General features: G+C 56.4%; 2 protein-coding genes and 1 long non-coding RNA gene across 6 annotated transcripts in view; 1 reads left to right on the top strand and 2 right to left on the bottom strand.

Annotated features, from left to right (window-relative positions):
• Positions 1 to 9: 9 nt before the first annotated feature.
• On the bottom strand, positions 10 to 16,194 carry TNS2 (tensin 2). 3 transcript variants are annotated; one of them, XM_086713293.1, is made up of 29 exons: positions 16,045 to 16,194; positions 11,532 to 11,640; positions 10,997 to 11,034; positions 10,073 to 10,111; positions 9,719 to 9,757; positions 9,516 to 9,565; positions 9,131 to 9,302; positions 8,798 to 8,848; positions 8,364 to 8,486; positions 8,212 to 8,276; positions 7,285 to 7,368; positions 6,709 to 6,821; positions 6,555 to 6,615; positions 6,211 to 6,286; positions 5,828 to 5,957; positions 5,682 to 5,747; positions 5,494 to 5,607; positions 4,096 to 5,307; positions 3,805 to 3,955; positions 3,099 to 3,688; positions 2,894 to 2,983; positions 2,425 to 2,550; positions 2,110 to 2,202; positions 1,930 to 2,007; positions 1,684 to 1,761; positions 1,113 to 1,281; positions 963 to 1,031; positions 786 to 815; positions 10 to 654 (listed from the first exon to the last, which is right to left on the bottom strand). In XM_086713293.1, exons 1-29 carry the CDS (start codon positions 16,117 to 16,119, stop codon positions 516 to 518), a joined length of 4,230 nt encoding a protein of 1,409 aa, XP_086569419.1. In that variant the 5' UTR covers positions 16,120 to 16,194; the 3' UTR covers positions 10 to 515. The 3 variants fall into 3 exon arrangements, with proteins under 3 accessions (XP_086569419.1, XP_086569418.1, XP_086569420.1); XM_086713292.1 differs by lacking the exon at positions 16,045 to 16,194 and adding an exon at positions 13,264 to 13,500; XM_086713294.1 differs by lacking the exons at positions 8,212 to 8,276; positions 8,364 to 8,486; positions 8,798 to 8,848; ... (5 more) ...; positions 11,532 to 11,640; positions 16,045 to 16,194 and adding an exon at positions 7,645 to 7,748.
• On the top strand, positions 9,149 to 23,420 carry LOC147579149 (uncharacterized). The gene is made up of 2 exons (XR_015253612.1): positions 9,149 to 9,247; positions 23,167 to 23,420. It is a non-coding gene; the product is annotated as an uncharacterized LOC147579149 (long non-coding RNA).
• The window catches only part of EIF4B (eukaryotic translation initiation factor 4B), a 30,981-nt gene continuing 25,026 nt past the window's right edge, over positions 20,353 to 26,307 (bottom strand). The window contains exons 10-15 of one of the 2 annotated variants that reach the window (XM_025930844.2): positions 26,069 to 26,166; positions 24,618 to 24,831; positions 23,938 to 23,993; positions 23,270 to 23,375; positions 22,913 to 22,985; positions 20,353 to 22,518 (exon numbers count right to left, since the gene is read on the bottom strand). In XM_025930844.2, the coding sequence (XP_025786629.1) occupies positions 22,438 to 22,518; positions 22,913 to 22,985; positions 23,270 to 23,375; positions 23,938 to 23,993; positions 24,618 to 24,831; positions 26,069 to 26,166 (628 nt within the window). In that variant the 3' untranslated portion in view covers positions 20,353 to 22,437. Of the gene's footprint in view, positions 22,519 to 22,912; positions 22,986 to 23,269; positions 23,376 to 23,937; positions 23,994 to 24,617; positions 24,832 to 26,053; positions 26,167 to 26,307 lie in introns of both variants that reach the window. The other variant, XM_025930843.2, reaches the window with a different exon arrangement.

The raw sequence follows: 26,307 nt of genomic DNA on the forward strand, positions 1-26,307 counted from the left end.
AATTCTGAGTAAATGTTATAGAATTTCTTTATTAGACAAAAATAGACTCTTTCCCCCCCTTTCCATGTGATCCCACTCTGATCTCTCTGCTCAGAGGGGGAGGCGGAGGAGGGTGTGCCTTGCTCCCCACACCTCTTCCCCCTCTCCCTGCCAGGCTGGGACCTGCAGCTGGGTGGAGCTGGCAGGCCCGCTTTCCCCTCTGGGCTGATGTTCTCTTCTCGTGCAGGTGGGGCTGTCCAGATCCCCTCCAGGGCTCAACCGCTCATGCCTCCTCACCCTTCACATACCCATCTCTGCCATCTGCTCACGTGCAAGGTCATCTCACAGGCCCATCCACTTGGCTTAGCAGGCTGGGGGCAGGGAAGGAGAGCAGTGTCCCAGGCTGATGCCCACTCCCCATTCCTAAGGGAGGGGCTGGCTCCTGGGTCTCCCGGGCCCAGGCCAGGGGAAGTGAGGACTGTGAGGTGCTGAGAGGTGCGCGGTGTTGAAGTGGGCTCTGAGCTTGTGGCCTTCCTTCACTTTCTCTGACCCAGTAGGACTTTGGTGATGAAGGTGACAATGGCGCCGGCAGGCTGATCCGGGTCAAGCTCTGCAAAGAGGTGACACACGTTCTCCCAGGGACTTCCCGGCTTCTTGGCCACGAAACCAAAGATCCTAGGAGCACAGAGGCAGGGTGGGGAGGGGGCTCAGCATGCCTTCCACAAAGGACTGCAAAGCCAGGGGTGGGGAGGAAGGCAGCGCCTCTGTCCCAGGGAGGGAAGAGAGGCACCCGTGGGGAGGCTTACTTGGAGGTGGTCCCGTCGGGGTTGGTCCATCTGCAGAAAAAGAAGAACCGTGACGGAATGCACCTAGGGTCTGGCTACCGGAGGAGGAGGGCTGGGGCAGGGGACTTTCTGGTCTGGGGGAACCTGATGGGAGCGTGGGGCTATGGGAGCAAAGAAAGGGTCGAGAGGGAGGCTCACCTCCGGTCCTGAGGATCAGTGCTGCAGAAGGTGATGCTGTTCACTGGATAATGGCGGCGAAAGAAGAGCCTGCAAGGAGGATCGTGGGGAAAGTCACAACCGGAACCGGGGGTCCCTAGGGTCCCCCAGGGGCTGGGCGGACACACTCACTTCCTTTGGTTGTCCGTCAGCGTAATGCCCTGGGCTGAGACCTTGAAGTGGACGATGGCTGGGGTTGGCCGGGGGCTGCAGCCCAGAGCTGCAGAGCTGGCCCGGGCCACCGCTTGGGGGCCCGTCAGTGACTCTGTCTCCACTGAGGTCAGGTAGAGCACACTGCAGGCTATGAGGGCAAGGGAGGGCTGCAGGGGAGCGCCGGCTCTGCCAGCACCCAAGTCTGTCTTCCCCTATCGCCCCACACCGCCAGCTCTTTCTTGCACCTTCCCCAGCCAGTGCTGCTCAAAATTCATTAGAATCGGGGTCACTTGTTAAAAAGGCAGATTCTGCGACTCTGCCAGATCTACAGTCGGAAATGCTTGAAAGAGGCCTGACAATCTGCATTCTAACAAGCCTCCCTCCAAAGATTTTCACGTTCATGAATTTGAGGTCCTAGACTGAGGACCCCCTTTCCCACCCCCACTGCAAATATAGGGGCCCACCCACCTCAGGGCCTTTCAGTGCCCCGTGCCTGCACACGTAGGACCCCACTTTGCACCCAGGGAGAGAAGGGAGGGAGAGGTCCTACCGGCACCCTGACGTAGGAGGTCGGCTGCTGTGCTCATGTTGGCTGGCACTGGGGTCTCTGGAGTCTCCTCTAGAGGATCTGGGGGCAATGAGGGCCAACAGGGAAGGTCAGCAGGGAGTCACGTTCTCTAGGCGCTGGAGAACTCTGTTGTCCCAAGAGAAGGCAGGCTGGGAGCCAGGACCTGGGGACGCTGCCTTGGGCTGCAGCAGGTGAGGAGAGGCGGGAGGGCAGATCACAAGCACCCACCTTTGCTGGGGATGCGCAGGCAGCAGGGCAGGGACAGTGGGGAGATGGAGTGCTGGGACACCAGGGCCGACAGGCTGCCTGCAGGGGGAGGTGACAGAAGCCCTGAGGTGCCCACAGGTATCCCCCCCTCCCCAGCTCTCCCTCCACCCTCCTGAGACCCCCTTGGTCCCTGCGCCTCACCAAAGTAGGGCTCACTGGGACAGCCTTTGATCTTCACCCCTTTGGGCCCAGTCTCAATGAGAAAATGACGGACCAGCTGTTCCAAGGGGTCCCCTGAGGGGAGGGGAGGAGGCCGGGTGGAGAGGAGAGAAGAAATAGACTTTATCAGATTGCAGATTCCAGTTTTCTCCTGTGCTGGGATTCTTTCCAGCGCCGGAGAGGTCACTTCCTGCCTCTCCCCACCAAGAAGTGGCATGGCCTACCCTGCCTTGTCTTGTCTCTGGTGCCTCCCCCCCACTCCACTCCCCTTCTCCCCCAGGTGTGGGCATTCTTTACCTTTCCAGGGTTGGGCGCTGGGTGGAGGTGTGGCCACTTTGAGGGCCAGCCCGTAGGCTCCTTGGAATGAATGACTGTCCCTGATCAGGAAGGCCCCAGGGTCCTTGTCCTTCAGCAGAGCAATGGCTGGGGGGAGGTGGGAGAAGTTTTCACAGTGGTGGATTGAGCCCCACGTAGCCCCTCTCTACCTCTGCTACCCAAACTCCCTAGGCCTTTCACCCTAACAGCCGTGGTGTTTTGGGGCACCTGGGGATGGAACTTCAGAGTTAAAAGGGTATTGACAGTGTTGAGTTGAAACCTCCGTGGGCCCAGAGCCCAGAACCACCTGCTAGTGAGAGACTGCCTGGGGTAAACCTGCTGAGACAGGGAGGAGGCACCAAGGGTGTTAACTGAAGGATGGGTCCTTAAGCCAAGACAGAGCCCCAGAGGGGCCATAAAACGGGAGGGGTGGGGCAGGCTGCCTTCTCACCTTGGTCACGGGACAGGTGTGGTTTGTACCAGAACTTGGATGTATCCTGGACGAACTTGACATTGCTCTGGCTCTCTTGCATAGGGGGCTCTAGGACAGGGAGGGACCGAGCTTGGCCCCAGTGCTTCCCAGTGCCCGTGCCATGCCCCTCCTTGGCAGACAGGGTTCTCCCAAGGGGGCCCCACCCTCCCCAAGGCCTTTATACCTGGGGGTTGGGGGACATTATCCGGGAGCAGAGGTGCAAAGGTGACATGGTGACTGGTGCCTCTGGCTGGTGGTGATGCCTGCTCTGGGCCCCAGGGTCCTGGCTGTTGCCCAGGTCCCAGCAAATGGCGTTTCTCGGGAAGTGGGGGCTGGGTGGGGCCGTTGACGTCATAGGATGCAGCCAGGGGGAAGGCAGGCGTGGGTGAGCTCTGAGGCGGCTCTGGGCTGGCCACAAGCCAGGGCATCTGGGTAGGCACAGGGGTGAGGGGGGACCCATCCGGGCTATCTGGGGGGTCTCGAAGTCCCTGCCAGGGGGCATGGCGGAGGCCAGGCAGTGTGGTGGGCACGGGGCCCCTCGGATTGGCGCTGTCTGAGCGGCTCCCCGGGCTCTTCTCCTGAGGCCAGTCCTTGGGTGAGCTGGGCGGGGAGGTGGGGGAGAAGGGGCCAGGGGCTGGAAGCTCAAGCCCGCTTCTCGCTGGCAGCTCGGGAGCCTTTTCGGCGCTTCCCTGGGGAACGGACGGCAAAGCCTCGCCAGGACTTAGTCTCTGAGTGGGCACCAAGGTGGGGGACGTGGTGTCCTGCCGTCGGGTGCTGCAGTTTGGGAGGGCGGGCAGGTGGTCAGTACATTGGTAGGGCTGCGGAGCCCCCGTGTGAGCTGCCCCCACCCCCAGCTTCAGTGCCTGAACAGCCCCGGCCCCTCTGTATACCTTTCCTTGCCCTGGACTGGGCTGCTGGTGTGCAGGGGCGTGGAGGGACCAGACAGCTCAGAAGAGGCACTGCACTGAGCATCACAGGGAGACCGAGGCAGGGTGCTATGCCCGCTGGGGCCCTCCCTCCAGGATGCTGGCTCAGGTGATTCTGTAGGGAAGGTGGGAGAAGGGGCCGTGAGCCAGAAAAGTCCCTTTTGTCTGGCTTAGCTCTTTCTCATTCTGCACCTTCCCCCACCATCTTCCAGAACCCTCCTCTTCCCCGGGCACTCCCCACCCCAGTGCCCTCACCTGCAGATGCCAAGGCTCCTGCGGGGGCCAGGTGCCCAGGTATGGGGTACCTGTCCCCTCCCTCCTCTGCAGGGATCTCGTAGCTCAGCTTCCTGGATTGTGGGTAGGGCGGGCTGCCCGGGGAAATGGAGCCAGCCCGTGGGGAGTGGGCACCGGAACTGGAATACCCTCTGCCCTCACCTGGAGAGCCACAGCTATGAGGCACCCGGCCATATGCTGGGCAGTAACTGGGAACGGCTCCTCCATAGCCATATGTCACCAGGGCAGGATACCCTGGATGCCCATACCTGCCTTCAGGGCACAGGGCGTAGGAGCAGCCCTCATGCCCTTCCTCGCCTGCCTTGGGTGGCTTCAGGCAGCTGTAGTCGGGCATCGGGGTGTGGTGATGCCCGCAGGCAGGCACCAGCAGGGGCAGTGGGTGCCCGGACCGCACCGGGTGCAGGAGAGCCTTGCCAGCCTCGCCCGCCCACCCCTCTCCAGCCTCCCTCTCCAGCCTCAGCCCATATAGGGCTGCAGTGGGCAGCGCCAGCTTCTCCTCACAGGCGGGGCAGGAGCACAGGGCAGGCATCCCAGGGTCCTCCACGATCACCACCTCCCGGTAGCCTGGGGAACGGTAGCCGAAGTCCCCGTTGGCTGGTTTCCCCAGCTCAGGGGGGTAGGGATACGGCCCCTCAGACAGGGATCGGCAGAGGCGCCTCTTCTCCACAGAGGCCTCGGCGTAGCCCTGGGGGTGCCCCTCATAGCCCCCATAGACCAGCCGCCGCCTGTCCAGGGTTCCCTCCGGCCGGTAGTAGCCCCCATTGGGGACCCCGCAGGGCTCCCGGTAGCCCTGGCGGCAGGAGCAGTGGCGGCTGAGGCTGGGTCTGTGGCCTGAATACACTCCGAGGTGGGGGCCTCCGCCCACGGGCGGCTGCTCTTCGTCATCCAGGATGGCCGTCTCGCGCCCGGCTCCCCGGCCCCCACCGGCCACTCCACAGCCTCCCAGGAGGCGGTCTAGCTCCTGTCGTTCCGCAGCCGTTGGGGGTGGCCGGCCAGGGGACTCGGCAGCCGGCTCCGTGGTCAGTGTGGACGAATGGCCGGAGTCGCTGCTGACAGAGAGCATGGGGGGTGGAGGTGGCTCTGGAGAGGGCGCCGGTGGGCTCTGGCGGGGGGCCCGCTGCACCTGGGCGTAAGGACTGCCATCCAGGGGTCCCCGGGTGTGTGTCGGGGAGCCTGGGTGGGGACAGGACCAGGGAGGGAGGGCAAGCAGGAAGAAAGGAGAGAGAGGGAGTCAAAGAGAGGGAACAGAGCAGGGGACTCCACTTCAGGGGTGTCCCTCGGGAGGGGGATCTGCCTGGGAGGAAGGAGTGTGCCCCTCAAACCTCCACCTCCCACCGCCCCTGGGCCTGCCCCACACACCGTCCACACTGTCCTCGTGGTGCTGATTGAAGTTCTCGTAGGAGTCCCAGCGCACGGCAGGCTCTGCCGTGTTGTAGTCAACAGAGACCGAGGGGTCGTTCCGTGGGGTGTTGCCTGTGGAACGGGCCGCCCAGGTGTTGAGAAACGGGCAGACAGCCTTTAGCCCTGACCCAAGGCTTGGCTCTTACCTTTGATCTTTTCAGGGCTGGAGGAGAAGACGAACTCCACCGAGGCTTGGAAGGGGAACCTCTCATCTGCGGGGAGTGGCCGTGAGGAGCCGGGCCCCTGCCCACCCTCACCTGGGCTCCAGCCCCCACATCTGTCTCCAACTCACCAGCCCAGGCCTCGTCCAGCTGGTCCTTGGGGAAGGTGAGCCGTGGTCCGTGGATGGTGCACGTGTGGAACTGGACTCGGAACACGAGGGTCCGGTCTGTCCCCCGGCCACCCTTGTGATAGCAGGTCACCTGGATGAGGGAAGGGAGACTAGGGGTCAGGCCCTCCTGTCCACTTGCGTCTCCTCTGTGCTTCCGCCCTGGGGACTGTCTGGCCGCAGCTCTGCCCGGGCCTCAACCTCAAGGTGGCCCCTCCCCCCATCTAGGGGACTAGCTTTCCAGCCTCCAATCTGCCTTGAACTGATGAGTTCCCAGAGACTGTGCAGCAGGCAGGATACACCACCACCCTTTGGACCCCTGCCCCTTCCCAGGATGGTCCCCTCACCATGACATCGCCTTTGAGGAGGAGGGCTGGCTCCAGGCTGATGCAGAGCTGTTGCGGCCCAGGGCCTGCAACGTGACTGAGGAAGGAAGGACGAGGCACAGGCTGAGTCAGAGGCACTCGGGCTGGGGTGGGGAGCTATGAAGAGTCAGGAGGGACTTGGGAGATTGGAGTCCGAGCCCTGGGCGAGAGACCTTTAGCCTGAACATCAGCCTCTCCAACCGTAAAATGGATTCCATGATGGCCAACGTTTTTAGGTGCAGTGGCAGGAACCGGAAGACCCTGTGTCTGGGGAGGCTGGAGGAACAGGAATGCGGGCAGCAGGGGCCTGGGAAGAGAGCACTCACTAGATTCCAGATGTGTAGACGAGCTGCATGGACTGGTAGATCTTGAGGAAGGGCTGGAAGCCTGGAGGGACAGGAAGGAGAAGGCATGTGGGGCTTGCTGAATGGAGGGGGTGGGGACGGCCCTCCTTGTGGAGCACACCCCAGGCAGACTCACCTGTGCCAGGTTCAAAGGCTGGCAGCACGGGCACAAGCACATAGTGCAGGAAGAGAGGGCTGCTGTTCATTCTGATGGAGCCGGACAGGAGGCCGCTGAAGTAGCTGATATATCTGGGAGGGGGTGTGTCAGAACATAAGCCCCTTCCTCTGGAGGCCCCTTTGTATCATTTCAGCCATGCTCACCACCACCCGCCTCCCCCCCACTTGGAAAGCCTGCCCTTCTTAGCACTTCCCTCACATCTTCCAGCTCACCAGAAAGTTCTTCCTTGCATCTAACCTCAATCCTTCTTGCTGTCCCAAAGGTTTGTACTTGCTGGCCCCTCTGGCTAGAATTCTCTTCCCCCAGATCTCTGCTTCCCGTCACAGAGATGGGTTCTGACTGTCCCGCAAGTCTCTCTTTACCACAAGCTCCATGAGAGCAAGGACCGTGTTTGTTCTGAATTCTCAGCACCTGACAGTGCCTGGTACACAGAAGGCGCTCCATTAAGGTATGCTGTATGAGCGAGAGAATCTCGGCCTTGGCAGCCATGGAGGGAGCCTGCTCCTCCAACCCATCCCTACCGGGGCTGCTCACCGGCGCTGGGAGGGCTGCAGTTCCGCGGCCACCTTGTCCTCACAGAACTTCCTCATGGTAAGCGTAGCCAATGCCTGGTCCGCCCTGGAGACAGCAGGACCAGCGTGGGGGATTAGGGGCTGATATCCAAGCTGGCCTCTCAACCCTAAGCCCCAGGATAGGGAGGAGATGTGTGATCCCCCCAAAGGCTAGAGGAAGCCCAGAGTGGTGGTGAAGAGGACTAGAAACCCCACAGACGGTCACTTTACTAGTTGTTGGGCCTCAGGCAAGTGCTCCCTGAGTTTTAGTTTCCTCCTCTGTAAAATGGGGAAATAAGACCATGCTATAGGTTGGGTTTTTGGCTCCCCAAAAGATATGTACCTCTGAATGTGATCTTATTTGGAAATAGGGTCGCTGCAGATGGAATTAGTTAAGATGTTATACTGGAGGAGGAATGAGCCCTTAATCCAATATGATTGGTGTCCTTAGAAGAAGAGAAGAGACAGACAGACAGACACACACACAGGAAGAAAGCCATGTGACGACCAAGGCAGAGAGTGGAGTGACGCAGCTGCAGGCTAAGGAACACCAGGGACTGCTGGTCACCACCAGAAGCTAGAAAGAGGCAAGGAAGGGCTCTACCCAGAGTCTCCACGGGAGTGCAGTGCTGCTGACACTTCGATTTTAGACTCCCAGCCTCCAGAACGGAGACAACACATTTATGTTGTCTCTAGCCACTTAGTTTGTGATACGTTGTTACAGCAGCCCTAGGAAACTGATAAAAATCCTCTGCTGGGAACAGTGGGGGAGGTACAAGCGAGAAAAAGGAGGTGGAAAGGCCAAGTTTATGGTAAATGGCTCTCCGAACACAGAGGCGGGAGGTGGGCTCGGCCAACTAGGGGAGGCAGGTCACTGGGGAGGGGCCAGTCAGGGGTCAGGGAGTCTCACCCTGCAGAGATCTTGCTGTAGTGCATGTAGGCAGAGACGATGACCCCGAGCTTGCCCTTGCTCCCCTGAGGGTAGAAAGATAGGGATGCAGGGCCTGCTGAGGCCTCAGGCTGAGGTCACCCCGGCCCTGTGAACCCCAGGTCCCAGCTCACCTTGCAGTACAGTACAACCACGTGCTGTGGGTCAGCACTGAGCCACGTCTCCATGGCTTTGCAGATGGAACACAGCTTGTCCAGGGGGGGCGCATGCAGCTCAGGCCAACCGAAGTCCTGGACCTGGGGCGGGGGGGGGCGCAGGGGTACAACTGAGGGTGGGGGCCACAAGCAAAGAGACATGGGTGGGGATGGGAAAGGGACCAGGTGTAGGGGTCGGTGGGGGCCAACCAAAGTCAAGAGACTGTTGGTTGTCCACGACAGGCTCAACACTTTCCTCATGGGTACAATGGGGTTGATACCCGCTGCACCATGCTTTGGAGTGTCTCAAGTAAGAAGTCACCTGGGAAGGCGCCAACTGCTACTATTAATAAGGAGGAGCTGGGGGATCGTTGGGGTGGGAGTTGAGTTTAATGGCTTTAATCCCCTCCTACCTTGGGGTTTAGGCGGGTCAGGTCATGTCTTTTCTCTGAAAGGTTGAAGAGCTGCAAGTAAAGAGGGGACTTTAGACGGAAGTGACCTTGGGCAGCGGGCGGCGAGGCGCGGTCCCCTGCTGCGACTCTAAGCAGTCTTTCTCCCGAACGAGGACGGCGCTAAGGCCCGGCCTAGCTACGACCGCCAGCGGGGGCGTTCCCTATCGGCTCCGGCGGCCCCGAGGCCCCGCCCCCTAGGCCCGCGCCTTCGGGAGTTTGTCGTCAGGCAGCAGCTCCGCCCACCTGGGCCTCCCAGTCCTCTCATTGGCTGACTGCGGAAGGCCCCGCCCTCACCAGGTACTTGTCGCGGTGCTTGGATTGCAGCACGTGAGCCAGCTCGCGCAGGTGGCCCCGGTGTCGCTGCTCGTCGGGCCGCGCGGGGAAGGCGGCAGCTAGGATCCGCTCCGTCACGTAAGTGAGGTCCAAGTCCCAGCGGCGCTCCATAAGCGGGTCCAGGCTGAAGCTCCTGGGGAGGGGGCAAAGCCTGCGTCAGGCACGAGGGCGAGGCTCCGGGGGCAGATGGGAGGGGAGGGCGAGGCCTCGGGGTCCCGAGGGTAGGTGGGGCAGCTCGGGGGCGGGGTGGGGGGCTGCCTAGGAGAGCTTTGCCGGGGCGGGGGGGGGGGGAGGTGCGGCGCTGCGCCGGGCTGAGGTATGGGACCACCCCGGCGCCCTCACTTACCTGGGCAGAGTGTTGCGCTGCTTTGAGTGGTTTAGAGACTTGGTGGATCCCTGGTGGATGAGATGAGACGGTGCACATCTCTTTGGGTGCCCCCCACTCTAGGCTCCCCGCTCCAGAGTCCCGTGAACTTTCGTTCTCGCAAGATACCTAGGTCCGTACTCCCAGAGCTACCTGCTTCCGCCCCCTCCGCCAGCATCACTTACCAGGTGCTCTATGCGCCTCACGGGGGCCGTGTTTCTCCGCTAGAGGGAGACGGAGGCGGAAAAGGGGGCGGTTAGGGCGGGGGTAGGGACCAGTCTGCGCTTGGGGATGGTGGAGAGGGCACGCGGGGCTTCCTGTGGGGGCTGCACCGGGCCAAGGGAGAGGAGTCCTAACCCCCAGCAGGCCCAAGGGCAAGAAGATCAGAGGGCTCATTTTTTTCCTGTCCCTCAGGATGACCGGCACCCACAGCAGTCCATTCAAGCTAACCTCCTGGGGGCCCTCTCTGTGGCCACCAGACCTTTGGACACCTCAGCCAGGTTCCTTGCCACTCCCACCCCATCTCAGAGCACACTCACCAGCTCCGCCGGAGGCAAAGCCTGACAGGACGAAGTCACCTGGAAGGAGACCCGAGTGAGGGGCTGAGCTCCTGCTGAAATGGGGTCTCCTGGGCTTGACGATGGGGCTACCCCTCAGCTTCAGCAAGAAGGTGGAGGGGCTGTCAGCAGATGGGCACACACTCCAGCTGAGGTTCCTCTATTTAAGGGAGCCTCCCCTCTGGCCTCTCTGGTCCCCCACCCCTAGGCCCCCCACTTGTTGCTCTTGGCTCCCAGCCCCCTGCCCACACAGACCCCCATTCATCCAGCTGCGGGGCAGGAGTTATATATAGAGCCATGTAGGCAGGCCATGGCCAGGGACGGACACTGGCCTCTTTCACCGGGAGACCCCGCCCCTGGGCACACAGCTCCCCCAGGCCAACTCCAAGGCCCTGGGACCCCCCGCACTGCAGGAGGAGGACGAGGGAACCTCCTCAGAGATGGGGCTGCCTCAGGTCCCCAGTGGACAGTGGTGCTTATCTACAGCTTGTACCTTCCGCCCGGCCTTTCCAGGGCCCAGGACGAGACCCACCCAGGCATCCTGAGGACCCTTCCCCAGAGGGAAGGCACAGCCCATCCGGCTACCCAGTCTTTGAAATCCTGCTCCCCCACCCACCCACCCCACCCTTCCTCGTCCTCATTCTCCTCCTCTTCCCCACCCCCATCCTCTCGCCAGCTGCAGCCTGGGCACAGCACCAAGACAAACCCTGTCTCCTGTCCACCCGCCTGGGCCAGCCCTCCAGGGGGTGGAGTAGGGTGGTTCTTAAAGGGCCCAGTACAGCACCCTCTCCCACTCCGGCAGGGGTTCCCCCATGATGAGAGGGGCTGCGGTTGATGCCAATGTGGCTGGAGAAGCCCGTTTCAGAGGAAGAGACTCTAGTCCTCCTCCCCCAGTCAAGTACCCACCTTTGCTTCACATTTTCTGTGTGTTGCCACCTTGCAAACTAGAGAGGGATGGTGGGGAGAAGAGAGGGGTTAGCAGGCACATACTGGGGTAGCCCTCCCCCATCTCCCCAGGCCCTGGAACCAGATCCTGGGGCTTCCAAGACTGTTGAGATGAAATGGGGGAGCAGGGGCAGAGTTCAAGGGAAGTGTCAGGCAGCGGGGTAGTACGCTCAGGCCAGGGAGGGAGGGGGCAAGGGCTAATGTTCCAGGGTGACTAGGGGTGAGGGGGGAGGGAGGGAAGTCCCCATCACAGGTCCACTGGGGAGGCAATGGAGAGGACTGGGTCTCCTGGGTTGGGGCGGGAGTGTCCGTCATGGGGACAAGGGCTGTTTGGAGGGGAGGCAGCTCCCCGTGACGGACACCCTCTTGGTTCCCATGCTGTCCAGGGGGCAGCGTGCACATTACGGTTTAAACTCTTTGTGAGTCTACCCGCTGGAGTTGTGCACACAATGGTGCTGGGTTAGAGGCTCTCAGGGTCACAGGACAGGCACCTCACCTCTGCATGAGACGCCAGTTCCATCGATGGTCACCTTACACACTGCACAGACTGGTGGTTTCTTCCGGAAGACCTTCTCCCGGAAGCTGTGTGGCTCGGCTTTCCTAGGCTAGGGACGGAAGGACACACAGGCAGAGGTGTCAGTTCCCAGTGGACCCATCTCTGGGACTAGCTGGGGTCTTAGCACTACCCTGGTTTCTTTCTCCTCCATCCTGATAAAGCCCCTAAACTCCTAAGACACACTTGGTCACAGCTGTTTCTTGGCTTTTATGGGGCCTGTCCTTGATGGTGTGTGGAATCTGCCCCCTTGCATCACCCCAGACGGGTCACCTCCTCTCTGAGGGTCACTCGGGACCCTCGTATGGTGTGTGAAACCCTCGCGGTCACTGCCACACCAGGTGCTAGAGCTTTCCTCCTGATCTGGGAGGTGGGGGGGTGCTCTCTGACTTTCTTCTATGAGGGTTCCCCATTTCTCCTCCCATTTTGCCTTCCCCAGATGGAGGTCCCTGTGGAGAGTGAGCAGGAGGGGGTCCAGAAATGAACGTAGAATGTCAGTCACGCAGCACCCAGACTGACCTGGCGGGGAGTGGCCTGAGCCAGTCCTACTCCCCTGGCTCCCGCTGTCCCCGTGCTCCAGACAGCTGACATGCCCTCCTCCCCCTACTGTCAGAACAACATGTTTACTCATTGTGCATTGAGGCGGCAGGCAGCAATTGTGTAAGGAGGGGGTGGTGATGCTGGAGAGACAGGCAGACAGAGGCATGACATTGGGGGAAATGTTCAGCTGCCTTGCTACTTCTGGATGTAGTGAGCACCCTGTCACTTGAGGTTCAAGTGGGATTCCAGCATGGAATGGGGGAAGGGGTGGGCTAGATGCCCTGTTGGGCCTCTCCCCACCCAGAGTGCAGTGAGGCAGGGATGCCCCGTTATGGCCCTCATCCCCCTCCCTCCCACTGTGGGTTCACTCCACTCATCTTCTGTCCATATGCCTCCTCTCCCTTCTACCCATTTTTCTCTTCCCTCAAGTGTTCAAGCTCCCCGCCCCCCCCCCCCCCGCCCCATAATATTATCTCATGTTGCCCTGAGCTGCTTCTTTTGGGGTATGGCTGATAAAATATAGGGAAATGGAGTCATAGGCATCCAGGCCCCCCATCCTGGGGACCCAGGCAGCACTTTTGGTCTCTTGGCTGTCCCCCAAGAACCTGGATTAAACCCAACCTGAACTCTTATGGGCCAGCCTTGCTGGACCCGTTAGGAAACTTGGGTGCATTCTGACATTAACGGCATGCACTGATGATGTCAGGGGAAAGTCCCAGTGTCTAAAGCACTTCTGAGACCTGGCCACCCCTCTCCCTTCGCCACCTCCACCCCATTTCTCCCAAACTTCTGAGCTCAGGGAAGGGGCCTGATCTCAGCCCTGCCCTGGGGCTCCCCGATAGTACCTGGAAAAGTCCTACAATGAAGTATACCTGAATGCAGGTTTAGGGGGCCAGGATCCCCAGGGTTGGCCTGAATTAGAGCAGGGAAGTTGGAGGAGGGAAAGTGGACACCAGGTTCTGCTTTAATCCAAACTTCTGCTGCTCACACCACAGCTCTGGCTATTCCAAAGGGGCATAGTAGTGAGGGGATTCGGGGCAAGGGGACAAGGTTCTGGCCTGAGTCCTGGTCCCCTCCCCCACTGCCCACCCCTCCACCCCTGCCCCTCCTCTGCCCAGCCAGCGGGCACTCCTACCCTGCTGGTGGCCCGGCTGCTGTCCCTCCTCCCCAGGGCTCTGAGCAGCCTCTCCACGGGGCCGCTGGACTTCATGATGTCCGGGCGGCTGGCTGGGGTGCCGACTGCGGGCCTGAACAATGCTGGGGCCCGGCCCGGGGCTTCCTGGAAGCGGCCTGGCGGAGGCAGCCGCTTCCCCTGGGTGGAGGGTAGGCTGTCTGGCTGGTGTGAGGAGAAGCCCGGCCCTGGAAGTGGAGGGGAGTGCAGGCGGGAAAGGGGCAGGTCGCTGCTCCAGGAAGTGGGGGGGGGGGGGGGGAGGGAGGATGTGGGGGAGGCCAGGAGATCAGATTCCCAGGATCTACCCTGCTGGGAGTGTCAGCCCAGGATCTTTTGCCCCCCAGCTCCTTGCTGTGGAGCTGCCCCTTGCCCAGGGGATCCACCCTATCCAGGGATCTGCAAGGATCCTGAGATCCAGCCCCCAGTGGAGTGGGGTGGGGGCAGGGTGGGAATTTAGGTCTCCTGCAGGGCTCAAGGGCCAGTGGGGAACACTGTGTCCCAGGCCAGGTCAGGCCAGTCTCCCAGCCTGAACTCTCAGGTTCTCAGGGGACTTCTGGTGGGGAGGAAGGGGGAGCTGGGAATCACTACCCCAGCCAGCTCAGAATCGGGGTGCATCCTGAGGGGCCGGGGAAAATAGGACTGAGGGCCAGCTTCCTGCCTCAGTTTCACTGGTTGTGAAGTACAGGAAAAGGAAAGCATTCACTGCTTCTCTCCTGCCGCCCCCATACGCACTGGAAGGCCTGCTTCTAGCCACAAGATTGTTCTGCCCACAGGAGTGAGCCATTCTCCTGCTCCAGCCCAAGGCATTTGAGGCTCTTCTCCTGAGAGCACCCCACCCGCTCTGCTCCTGACAGTCATCCCCTCTGTCCCCCCATTCCATGGCTTGTTCGTGCTAGACCTCCCAGTCCCTAGCCCCTCTTTCCAGCCCTGCTGTGTAGGCCCTTCACCCAGACCCTAGGGCTGGGCCCTATGCCCCCTGCCCCCCAAAGCCTGAGTACTACCTTCATGGCTCTCCTAGCTCTGCTCTCCTTCCTCAGCAGCTGTCCCAGGTCCTAAGGACTGGACAGGGCCCCCCCCCCCCCCCCACCTCCCAACACATACTCCACCCCCCTCTGTGGGCCTCCTACCTCCCTCCTGGGAACATGGCCAACTTCCTGTCCCAAGAGTCAAGGGAAGGAGGTGGACTGGAGCCTTGGAAGTGGGGGGTGGGGTGGGGGGCAGTAATCTTCCAAAAATAAATGGGGTTAAGGGCCAGGGGTCCTCAGCCCCAAGCCTTGGACAGCAGCCCTTTGACCGGCCGGAGCTGTCACTTGAAAGAACGCGCAAATATGCCTCCCCTCATTTGCATGGTATTTACTGAATGTACCGGTGCTCAGCCTTCTCCCACTTGGTCCTTAGACCTCCCTCTCCCTCCTTCAGGCCCAAGGGACTGGTCTAATCCTGCCTTCTCTGGGATGAGCCCCCTTAGGAGAGCCCACTCAGGACACTTCTTTGGACTTGCCTGGCATGGGCCTGGCCTGAGGCTTTGCCCTTGAAGATTTAATTCTCCTTCCAAGTCAGAAAGTCTGTCCCCGGGGTACCTTGGCCAGAGGGAGGTATCTCCGTGGCCAGGCTTGGGCCCCTAGCGTGTAACTGGAGAGGGGGCACTGGCTCTGCAACCCACTCCTATCCCACCAACCCTGGCTGGGTCCCAGGACATTCCAGGCCCCTGGCCAGTGTGGGCAACTGGGCCTGGCCTGGTCCAGTTCAGAGCCTTGCTGTAGGAGAAGCACTATGGTGGGTGTGTGGGTTGGGGTGCCTTTTCTCTGCCCCTTCATGCCCCTTCAGCATGCTTCTTTCTACACCTGCTGCCTCCACAGGGGCTGAAAAGTCCCCTCACCTGGTAGTTCCTTCGTGGGGGACTCATTAACCCGTGTTGGGTGGCCAGGGAAGAATGCCTTTGAGTCTCTCCCCACTCTGTGGGGGGCACCTCTGTAGTGAGATGGAGAGGGGGGAAACAGGCTTGAGAGGAAAAGGCGCTCACCAGGGCAGGGCTGGGAAGGCATGGCCAGACCCCGGTAGGACCCTCACCCTACTCCTGCCTGGAACATTCCAGAGCCTGTCAGTCTCTCCCCCAGCCTGGCCCCCTCTCACTCCGAAGCCTTGGGTTTGTTTGGAGAAACCCCTCCACCCACACTCCCCCTTCCTGGAAAATAGCTGTGGTTGGATGAGAGGCTGGGAGCCCAGCCGCGGAGGAGGGGTGAGGCCCGGAGAAGGAGAGAGGGAGAGGCGGGATATATGAGTGTGCCCTGAGGGATCTAGAGAATTGAGGGGAGAAGCAGAAGGGGGGCGGACGAGTGGGGCTGGAAAATCGAAATGGGCCTCAGTGTCCCAGAAGTGAAGTAGAAAAGGAAAACCCTCGCGACGCACGCTCCCGGGGCCGGGCCGGCACTTCCCACCCAGGTCCGGGGCCCCGCGTGTGGGGGCAACGTGCGCCCCGTGGCGGCGAGTGCGCCGGAGACGCGCGAGGGCGGGACGGCCGTGTGACCGCGGGCCCCGCCCCGCCCCCTGCTCCCTTTCCCGGCTTCCCGCGGCCCCCGGCCCCGGCCCCAGTCCCCCACCGCCCCCCACCCGGGCGGCCGCCCCGCGCCCCAGCGCCTCCGGGCGGCCCCGCGCCCCCTGGCGACCGGCCCCGGCCCCGGCCCCGCCCGGCCGCCGTGACGCACAGGCCGCCGCCCTCCCGCCCCGCGCCGCGCGGCCACTCACCTGCGGGGGGCGCCCGGCGGGGCGGGGGCGCGCCGGGGCGGGGCAGCAGCAGGGGGAGCCCCCGGACCGGCCCATCCTGCCGGGCCCGCGCCGAGCGGCCGCGGAGGAGGCGGAGGAGGCGGGAGCGGGCGCCGCGCTCGCCCGGGCTCCCTCCCGCGCCCGCCGCGCCCCGCGCCCGCCCTCGCTCCCTCCCGCGCTGCTCTCCTCCCTCCTTCCCGGCTCCAATCCCCACGTTCCCCCGCTCCCCGCCCCTCGGCCTCCTCCTTCTCCCTCTCGTCGTCCCCACCTTCTCCTGCGGGCCCACGCTCCCCGGGGCGAGGAGGGACGCGGAGACTGGCGGAGGGGCGCTCGGGGACAGGAAGAGACCGGGATGGGGAGAGTGTGAGGAGGCGGACGCGCAGGACGCAGAGCCGAGAAACTCTCCGAGCCCCGGGGAGACTAGCCGGCAGGACAGAGCAAGAAGCAAAACAAAACACAGGAACCAGACAGACGTAGAAGAAAAGCGGCCATGGGTCCAGAAGGCGTTAGAAACAGCCTCTCATCCGCCCCCTCCGCGGGGAGTATTTGGGATTGAGCCTGACCCCAAAGTCAGGACCCACCTACTCAAGGGGCGCCAGATTCAGACAAAGATACCTCCTGCCCCCTGTGTCCCCAGTCGCTGGACACCCTTCCCTAGTCCTCTGCCACAGGGGAGACGTCTAGGCCACCTCTTGTCTCCAAAGGACTCGAAGCTGAGGACCTCCACATCAAGTTCAAGCTCCCACCCCCTAAGCAGCTCCAGTCAGCCCATCATCCATCGCTCTGCTTTGGAACTGGACCTGGACCGTCATTCCCACTCCCTGACTCTGCTTATAAAGAAAGTCCTCCCTCCTCCTATATAACTCAAGTCACAGGTTTCCCAGTGGAGATGGAAGTTCATTCAGTCTGTGGTCTAATCTCATTCCCTTCTTTTCCAGGGTCTGGATCTGATACTGGTTAGAAACTAATGGGCCCTGGGGGTGATTTGAGTTGGGTCACCCTGGAGGAGAAGATAGAGGGAAGGGACGTCTTTTCAGAAACTGAATCTACTCCCATTCTCAGATTCACCAGTGTTCTCTAGTATTGAGTACTTCCTGGAACTCCCTCCTGCCCTCCCTCACCCTCCCCACTGAATTTTCCATGATGAAAACTGGTGTGTGTTGGGGGTGTGGATTCTGAGAAGCCAGTGCCCAGGGCTCAATGTCCAGTGCCTGCTCAAGGCAGCCAGTACCACCAGCTGCAAAGCCCTCTGTCCCTCCCTGTCTCAGCTCCCAACTGGGTCGTCTCTGCTCATCTTGCCTTTGGCAAAGGCTGGGAAGTCTGGTTCTGATTCCAATCTGGCGGCTGGGGGGAGAGTCACGGTGACAATTCGGTCCCTCAGAGACTGGCATTTGGAAGGGGTGGGTGTGGCTGGGACTGGGGAGCCTAGAGCTTACTGCTCTTGGCTGAGTTGGTGTCCAGTAGGTCGTCTCAATCTCAGAGATTAGAGCAGTGGGAACTGCTGGGAGCTGGAGGGAGGGCTGGGGGGGGGGGTTGGAATGGGTTGCAGGAGGGAAGAGGTGGGGAGGCACTGGGAGGAGGGCAGAGGCAGGAGTTTTGGGTAAGCCCCAAGGAGAGTGACCGGGATCAGAGGCTAGCGGGAAGGGGGCAGGGTTGAAGGTCATTGTGTGTATTTTGGTTAAGATTTGATTATGTAACCGAGACACATGAGGCATGAAAATTTGCTCATTTCTTCGGAGTCTTAGCTAGTTTTTTAAAAATCGTGTCCTTTCCAGAGTTCATTAGGGTCTTTGGCTGGGTGCCTGGGATGCCTGCCGAAGGGGGTTAGTAGGTTCTATTTTTTTTTTTTTTTTAAGTAATCTCTACACCCTGCGTAGGGCTCGAACTCACTACCTTGAGATCAAGAGTTGCATGCTCTTCCTACTGAGCTAGCCAGATACCCCAAGTTCTAATGTTTAAAGGTACCAAGGAGAGACTGGTGCTCAGAGAAGAGGCACCTGATTGGATCTCAGAGAGGTAGGCAGGGCTTCAGCTTCACACTCATGCTGGTGTGGTTGTCCCTACGAGGAACTTTTGAGGTTTCAAGGAATTGGGAGAGTCATAAGATGGGCAGCTGAACTTTCAGCTCAGACTTGATTCCTGCTGTCAACCTGGGGACCAGGGGCTGAGGGGGCTGCAGGAGGGAAGCTGATGAGGAAGGTTGAGAGTGAAAAATTATCCACAGGAGGTGGCTTGCTGGGAGTGCTGTAAACACGGGTGGCATATGGAGCCAGCCAGACATTCTGACTACCAGTTCAGAGCAACAGAAGCTTCAGAAGGGAGAGGAAAGGGAGAAGGAAGACAGGATGATGTTAGCAAAGGTGAAACAGCATTTCAGGAACAGTATCCATGACCCCTTCTGACCCCTCCCTCCATGCAGGTTTTCTTACCTTGACTATGCAGAGGGCAGCCCATCTTGGTACTGAAGGCTGGACCCCCTCTTCCAAGGTCTGGGGTGATCCCATGCCTGCGACTGAGTGTGCTCAGATCCTTGGGGTGGGAGGGCTTTGAGGGGCATGGGCTATCCTGGCGGGGAGAGCACTGGGTCAGGAGGATTTGAGTGGAGGGTTTGGGCACTGGGAACCAGGAAGAGCGGGGGAAGGGGCAGAGCTCACTCCAGAGGCGGATCTGCTGGCCAGGACAGAGGACAGAGGGTGTATTGTCCAACCGGGAGGTTGCTGCAGCTGGGTGTGGAGCAGCACAGCACAGCTCGCCTCTTCCAAACTCCTTTCTGGGGAGGCGGGAGGGTGAGGGAAGTCGAGTCCCCCCTTCACTTGTGGCCCTGGGGGCTATGACGGTTGCCAGGAAACAAGGTTTTATTTGAGAAATAATGCTTCCCAGGAGCAGATGTGTAGCTCTCCCACTTCCTGAGAAACCAGATGCTGTGAGCTTGCTTAGCACTTTAGGGGACGCCTTTGGCACTAACTGGGACCCTCATTGCCTTGGGATCCAGAGCCTGGTGCTCGATTCTGTTTAGGAGAATCTAAGCTACGTGGACTTAACTCAGGATCCGAGCAGCCTAGAAGTGACCCTTGTAAAGTCGGATGCTATACCTGTACCCTTCTGGTCATTCAAGATTTATGGCAGGTTGACAGGGCGCACCGGTCCTGGGATCTACTTCTGAAGATGGGGGTTGTACCAGCGCCTACCTTTCCCTTGGATTTCAAGTACCCTCTTGGGACACAGTACAGGGAGCTCCTTTCTTTACCCTTCCTGTGCCCAACCAACATGAATCTCTCTGAAGTTAGCCTTTCCCACTCGTATTCTTTTATTTTTTGAGGTGCGGAGAGGAGGGAGAGAGCGTGCCAGCTGGGGAGGGGCAGAGAGAGGAGAGAATCCCAAGCAGGCTCTGTGCTCCACCCCACAAACCATGAGATCATGACCTGAGCCGAAAGCCGGACTGGGCCACCCAGGCGCCCCTAGTCTCCTTTCCATCGTCATTTACCCAGCCTCTGGCGAGTGGCTGGAAATGAGGGCTTGGAGAAAGTGGCAGACCGATGCGGGCAGTGGAGGTGGGTTCCACAGGCAGCCTGGGCAGCGGCCTGTTTCCTTCCCACCTAAAAGCTTCCTTTCCCACACGGAAAGCTGAGTCAGCACAGCATGCTGAGCCTCTTACCCCTCCACATCTGAAGAGATCAGTGCACCGTCAAGAACCACAAATGCAGTTGCTGCGATGGGCCTAGGAAAGCCACTTGTGTAGCTGGGCTCCCGTGCCAGCAACCCCCCCTGCCCAATCTTCCCCCAAATTGTTGACTGAGCTTTCCTGGGCTTTCTCTGCTTCACCCCATTGTGACCTTAAGGATTCTCTGCCACGGTCCTAACCTCTTTCCTGCCTTGCAACACGGAACAGCCCATCTCTAGCCATTTGGAAACTTCCCACCGCATCTGGGGCCTCCGTTGTAACCCAGACCAGCTCATCAAGAACCCAGCCTGCCTGTGCCATGTAGCACGGAATGTGGAGGCAGTGCCTCTGCAGACTGCTGAGTGGAGGGTGGAGGCACGGCCTCCAGGCCATGAAGTAGGAAATGGACTGCAGGTACTTTCAAATATTAAAGGTTACCCACCAGGCCAAAATGCTGGAGGGGAGTGGATGCTAATTTCCAGTTCTTGGGCCTCAGTGAAGATTCCCCTGGTAACCCCACCCCTAGCCCAGGACAGTACCTAACGCCCAGAGGACTTCAGAGACAGGGGTGGGGAGCCTGTAAAGGCACAGGAGTGGAGTATATGGTCAAAAGAATTTCAGCATTGAAGTGAACTTTAAAGATCAGATTTATTTGGAGAAAACAAACAAAAAAAACCCCCACAACCCAAAGGATGGGATTTTACATCTCAAGACATCTCCCAGGTATTAAGTCTACAGATTACAAATCATTTTCATAGAAGATATTTTGTACAAATTTTACACGTATTAAGGAGCGGGACATAACCCGTTTCTGTTATAACGGGGGCAGGAGAGGGGAATGGGAAAAAAAAAAAAGTTTTGGAGACAACTATTTGGAAGTAGACCTGTAGAGGGCAAACCCTACCTTTTCATCATCTACAGCAAATGGTTTGTTTTTTTCAACCAAAAAAAAACAAAAAACAAAAAAACCCCAACCAAACAAACCCAAAAAACAAACCCCTTTCAGCCTTGGGTATCTCTAAAAGCCACTTCCCGGCTACTGGCCAATCCAAGCCAATTATTTAGTTACTTCACTTGGTAAGCCTCTGTATGTCCACTGGCTAAACGATTCATTCATCATGCCCACTGCTGCAGCACTCCTAAACCAACAGGTCTGCGTGGCCAGACAGGGTCTAATCTAGGACCGATGGGTGAAGGGCTTGTGAACGAGAGACTGAGATCACCCCGAAGGATGCCGTCTACCGGGCTGACGGTACAAAGGTGCACGTAAAAGCAGGCAAGTTAAGCTACTGTGTTGCAAGAGAAACCAGGACCTTGTCACACAGTTCTCTCCATTATCATTTATTCTCTCAAGGGAAGCTAAAAAAACAAAAACAAAACAACAAAGAAACACAAACCCACCAAAAAACCACACATTGGTTGAGGCCACATTATCAATCCAAACATTGGTGTGGGATTTCAATGGAGAGAAGGAAACTTGTAAAAACAAAAAAAGCCCCAATCAAGGTCATAAGAACGGCTCACAATTTGACCCTATTTATCCACCCTCACTCACCACCTAAGACCGTTAATTCTATAATCTTCTGAGGTGTAAAAGGAGTCAAAGAAGTAGGAGCAGGAATGGAGGAGGGAAGGAGTGAGAGTCAAAAGACATGAAGGAGCCAAGATTTGCTTGAGAAAAGCAGTGATTCCTCATTAGCTTCTGCTCCCTGGGGCGGGTCTAGAATGCCTAGATCAGGTATGTGATTTAAATAGAAGCTGCTTTCTGGGAGGTGACAGCAAAAAGTGGCATTAAGATCAGAAGCCCAGGACGAGAGTCTACATTTTTAAAGCTTCAAGATTTCAGCAGAATGTAGATGGATGTGAACTTTCAGGAAGGATGGCGTTTAAGGAAGGGCAAAACCAGGACATACAAGACTTGGGAATTCCCATGACCCATAAGTGCTTCCTGCTCCAGGAAGTAACCACTTGTTGTTTACTGGAGGTCATACCATTTCCCCTTATTACTGGTGCAAAATAATCCATCGCCTCCCCGCAGCTTCTTTTCAAACCACAACTTTTCCCACTTATTTTGGTCACTAAGCAGTCCTTATTCTTTTGTGGCCTATAGACTCACTCTCCACTACCCCCCTGGGGGGTAAAAATGAAGGAATTCCCCCTAGGCTGGCCCCAGTAACTCAGAATTAAGAGGGGCTGGCAGCCTCCTGGAGACTAAAAAACAACTTGAGAGACTAAGCCTACCTTTCCGAGGATGGAAAATTTATTCAGGTAATGTTTGAGAATTCATATGTGCCACAATAGGATATTAAGAATGAAAAGATAGAACTCTCACTCTTCCTTAAACCTGTCCTACTGCCCAACCAGATCCAGACACTGCATCACCGTCACTGCCATTTTGCTAAATGGAGGCCCCCAGGCACTAATCACACAGGCAACTGCATGTGTCGTAAAAATGCACAACTTTTCCATTAAAAGCTGTACGTCTCTTTCTCTCTGGCTACATTGGCGATTCTCCAGTTAGTTCAATACTTTAAAGGCTGCAGCAGCATGCAAAAGAATTTCATTTCATTTTGTTTTTTTGTTTTTTGTTTTTTTAAAAAAAAGTTAAGAAAGGTCTCCAGGAGATGGTGAGTTTTATTGTCTGGATAGAGGTTTGATTTGCTCTCGAATGTTCCAGGGTGGAGAGACTAGGAGAAAGCACAGGATGCAGAGGTCTATTCGGTGTAATCTTCTCCCTCGTTCTCATCTTCGCCATCAACGGAGAGAGCAGCATACTTGCTTGCAGAACTGAACTTCTGGAATAGACGAGTGAGAAAATCACCAAAGCCTTGAACTCGCACATCAAAACCCAAGAAACAGGACAATGATACTTGGGCAAAAGGGAGGGGCCAGGTCAGGCCCACCTCCTTGTTCATTAGCATTTTACGCTGGCCAGGAGTAGCTAGGGAGGCTAGGCCAGAGGTCCAGGTGTTCTTACAGGAGACCTCCACCTCCTTTTATCTTGGAGAGGGAGTAAGAGTAGTAAGACTGCAAGGCAGAAAACTGGAAAAAACTAAGTTTCTTTTACAATTTCAAACAAGCAACGATGCCTGATTGACAATTTCCAACCACTCGGATTCCAGCCCCAAGCATAAAGGAGTTCAATGGCAAACGTGAGCTGAGAGAAATCTATTAGCATCTAACACTTACGGAAGCTGGATTTTCTTCAGGTTTCTTTGGCTCAGGTGCAGATCGGGAGTCTTGATCCTTTTTGCCATCTTTCCTGCAGAGATGTAAGTGTAAAACCATGTCTTTAGGAGAGGACTCTCTCAACACCCACAAGCAGGTGGGAGGCACTGAACGGGCCCGTCCAGCCAACAGTGCTTGCTATCTGGACATTTTGCTTCCAGATCCTTGGAACTGTTAACTGTCCACACTGGTTGACTTTCCTTTGTTTACCATAGGAGATATGACAACACTTGGAGAACCAAGAACTTCTTAACTACAGGGACACAGGTATCCAGCATCAGATGAAAGATTACAAATGGCAAGAGAGAACACGCATACCTATCTGACTCCTTCCAGTGGTCTTTGTTCCCTCCGTCTCCTGGACCACGGCTGGAGTTCCCACTTTGGCCTTTTGGGACACTCACCCCATCTACTTTGTTTTCATCTGTGTGAAGATGCAAAAATAAATTGAAGGCAAGTAAAATATTAAGTACTGTCCCTCTCCTAAGTTTCCTTTCAGCTGCAGAAAAGTGTGCCCATGTGCACTGAGGGAAACTCAACCTCACCCCAACCCAGATTTCTCTCCTAAACCCTTCTTTCCACATTCCTTTCGCCCCCAAATAAGACCCACTAAAAAATTCCACTTTAGGGTTACGCCATCATGAAGAGCAAACTGGAAATAAGGACTATGACGTTGTTGTAGTGACCTTGGCCTTGCAGATGGTGACATTTCTAATCTGGACTGAGCATGTTAATTTCCTTCCGATTCTTTTTTTCCCCTTTCAAAGAAATGTTCTACCAGGAAAGGGCAGGACTCCATGCTTTTTCCAAAGAGACCACTTTTGCCCTCTACTGGCAAGAAAAGGTAGATAATCTAAGAACCTTTAATACAAAAACAGGTGCAAAATTACACTTAAGTTCAATTATTTAGGGACTCCTTTTATCTTTATAGGCTTTTTATTTAGGCCTCTTATCTATGTGAAAAACCAACTTCCTTTTGGTCTTACCTTTCCTTGCTGGTCCTTCCTCAGATGGTTGAGCCGGAACTACTTTCCCCCCACCACTGGAAGGAAAACATATAATCAAGTTTATCAGTCTTAGGGAAAGAACCGGTAAGAAACTTATAAAGTAGTAAGCTTTACAGAGAACCAAAAATACAGACTTAACACTGTGGAACATTAAAGTATAGAAAAGACAACAATGAAAGCAATTATACGAACACTCACTAAGTACCATGTCCTGTAGAATCATCACGATCACACAAGGTGAATACAATTCTCTATTTTACACATGAGGATCCTAAGACTTAGGGAAGTGAATCGACCCCCAAAGCCACGCTGCCAAATGTGGTTGCAGCAGGTTCTGATGACCAGGTTGCAGGTTTCAAGCAGCCAAAGTGATGCCAACCAGTTACCAAAACTCTAGAAAGCTGAACAATTAGCTTTAATGAGCCAGCTCCAGCACACCACTGAATTTGAATTGAGAGCAAAGAGCATAACTTAAAAGCTGCTATGTAAGGCACTTTCTTTTTCTTTATAATTTTTTAAAATCCCTGAGCTGAATCCAAGTGTCAGTGGCTCAACTGACTGGGCTGCCCAGATACCCCATCCAGGGCACTTTCTACCACGATACCACAATGTTTAAGATTCTACAGCTAAGCAGCTGCTGTGCTTCTAAGCGGACTCACCTTGTAGGGGACTGCTGCTCTGTGTCTGAGCTCTGAGATCGAGCAGGAGGGTTAGAACTTCGCTTCACCCAAGCATTCTCCTTTGGTGGAGGGGCTGGCATTACCTTTAGAGGTTGTTCAGGTTTGGGAGGCTTAGAAGTTGGAGAGTGACAGTCTTCCTCCTTATTGAGTGTTTCATTTTCTAGAGACTTCTCACTCTCTCTCCTTCGTGCATCTGTTAAGTCAGAGTAGGAAGGTTAAATTATTGAGAGAAATTATTATACAACCATCTATTACAATCAGACAGAATAGAAAATGGTCCACACCCAAGTTTACTGTTTTTCATCATTATTCTTAAATATAGACCCCATCCGACTCCCAACAGATAAGTTATCCCCGAACTAGTGGTTACCAAATGTTACTCTGAGAAAATGTTTTATGGATGCAAGAAAAATAGGAAATACAACAGCTTCTCAAGGACAGCCACCTCCTTTCCTAGGAACTAGTACTCTTTACTTCGGGATTATAGCCTTGCTACATTTTGTGTTAAAATGTTTGTACTTGGAGACGGATACACATACATGTGTGAAGAGGACCCTGATGCAGCCTCAAATCCACATACATAGAACAAAATGGGATATACATTTATGAAAAACAAAACCTACATTATGTTTTTTTTTTTCTTAAAGGCACTAAATATCTCCTCAAAACTAAAAGTTTATTTTGTTAGGTTCTTCCTACATTAAGTGCAATCTCCTCAGGAGGGATATAATCAACCCAACCATCATACTCCCACCTCGCTACAAAGAGAGGCATTATTGTCCTGTCACTAAAAGGCTACTCCAGTATGAATGTTTGACAGAAAACTTCTGCAACACTTGGCTGAGGTGATTTGGAAATTCATCCTTGAGCCATACTTTGAAGTGCTCAAGCACAAATCAGTTTGGAGGTGAGAGGAGAAAACAAAAAAACACTGGCTCACAGTAATAAGGTAAGGGAGGTGTTATAATTGAACTGCTATTTCCAAAACACTAAACATATGTGTGACGAATCAATAAATTCAAGGCAGGAAGGAAGGATGGATGAAGAGCAGAAGATCATTGCTTGAGACACTGCTCCGGTCGCACAGGACATCCAAAAAGGCTGGCCCTGGGAGCAGCTCAGAGAGAGCTGTAGGACTGTGACTGCTCTAAGTAAAGGAAAACTCTGGAATGTCCACAAAAGGAAGAGAAAATCCAGCAGTCAAGTATACTCTTTAGTGGAAGCTTATTATAAAACAGGTCACCTACGTTGCTTCTGGCACCTATTTCTCAGATTTTTCAAACCATGAGATGTGACACTCCAATCAATCTATGCTAACCCAAATAAAATGTCCATGACTGAATTTAACACCCCAAAGGCTCTGCATAGTTTGGTTATGGCTACTTTATGGAAAAGGGCGATAACATGATACCCACCCTGGTCTGACTTACTTCTGCCAGATGTGGCTGAGGTCCCAGTCTGTGATGACTCACTTCCTGTCCTGGACCGTTCCCGTTCCTGAGTTTCTTCACTTCGCCAGCTTGGGTGTCTGTATAAAGAGATTAAAAAAACAAAACAAAACATATGTCCAGCTAAATGAAGGCCATTATGGACCCATGCTGCCCCTTCAAGAACCATCACTTATTGATATTTTATCATGCTTGCTTTACTTGTGGGTGTGTGTGTGCAT

Source organism: Puma concolor, chromosome B4 (genome assembly GCF_028749965.1).
Source record: "Puma concolor isolate L17-30 chromosome B4, mPumCon1.1.hap2, whole genome shotgun sequence".
NCBI classification, from domain to species: domain Eukaryota; kingdom Metazoa; phylum Chordata; class Mammalia; order Carnivora; family Felidae; genus Puma; species Puma concolor.

Coding starts and splice junctions, on each gene's coding strand:
- TNS2 (XM_086713293.1), bottom strand. CDS start 16,119: ATGGGCCGGTCCGGGGGCTCCCCCTGCTGCTGCCCCGCCCCGGCGCGC. Junction 11,641..16,044: donor CCGCCGGGCGCCCCCCGCAG/GTGAGTGGCCGC, acceptor TTCCGTCCCTAG/CCTAGGAAAGCCGAGCCACA. Junction 1,282..1,683: donor CCTCCTACGTCAGGGTGCCG/GTAGGACCTCTC, acceptor TTGCCCTCATAG/CCTGCAGTGTGCTCTACCTG.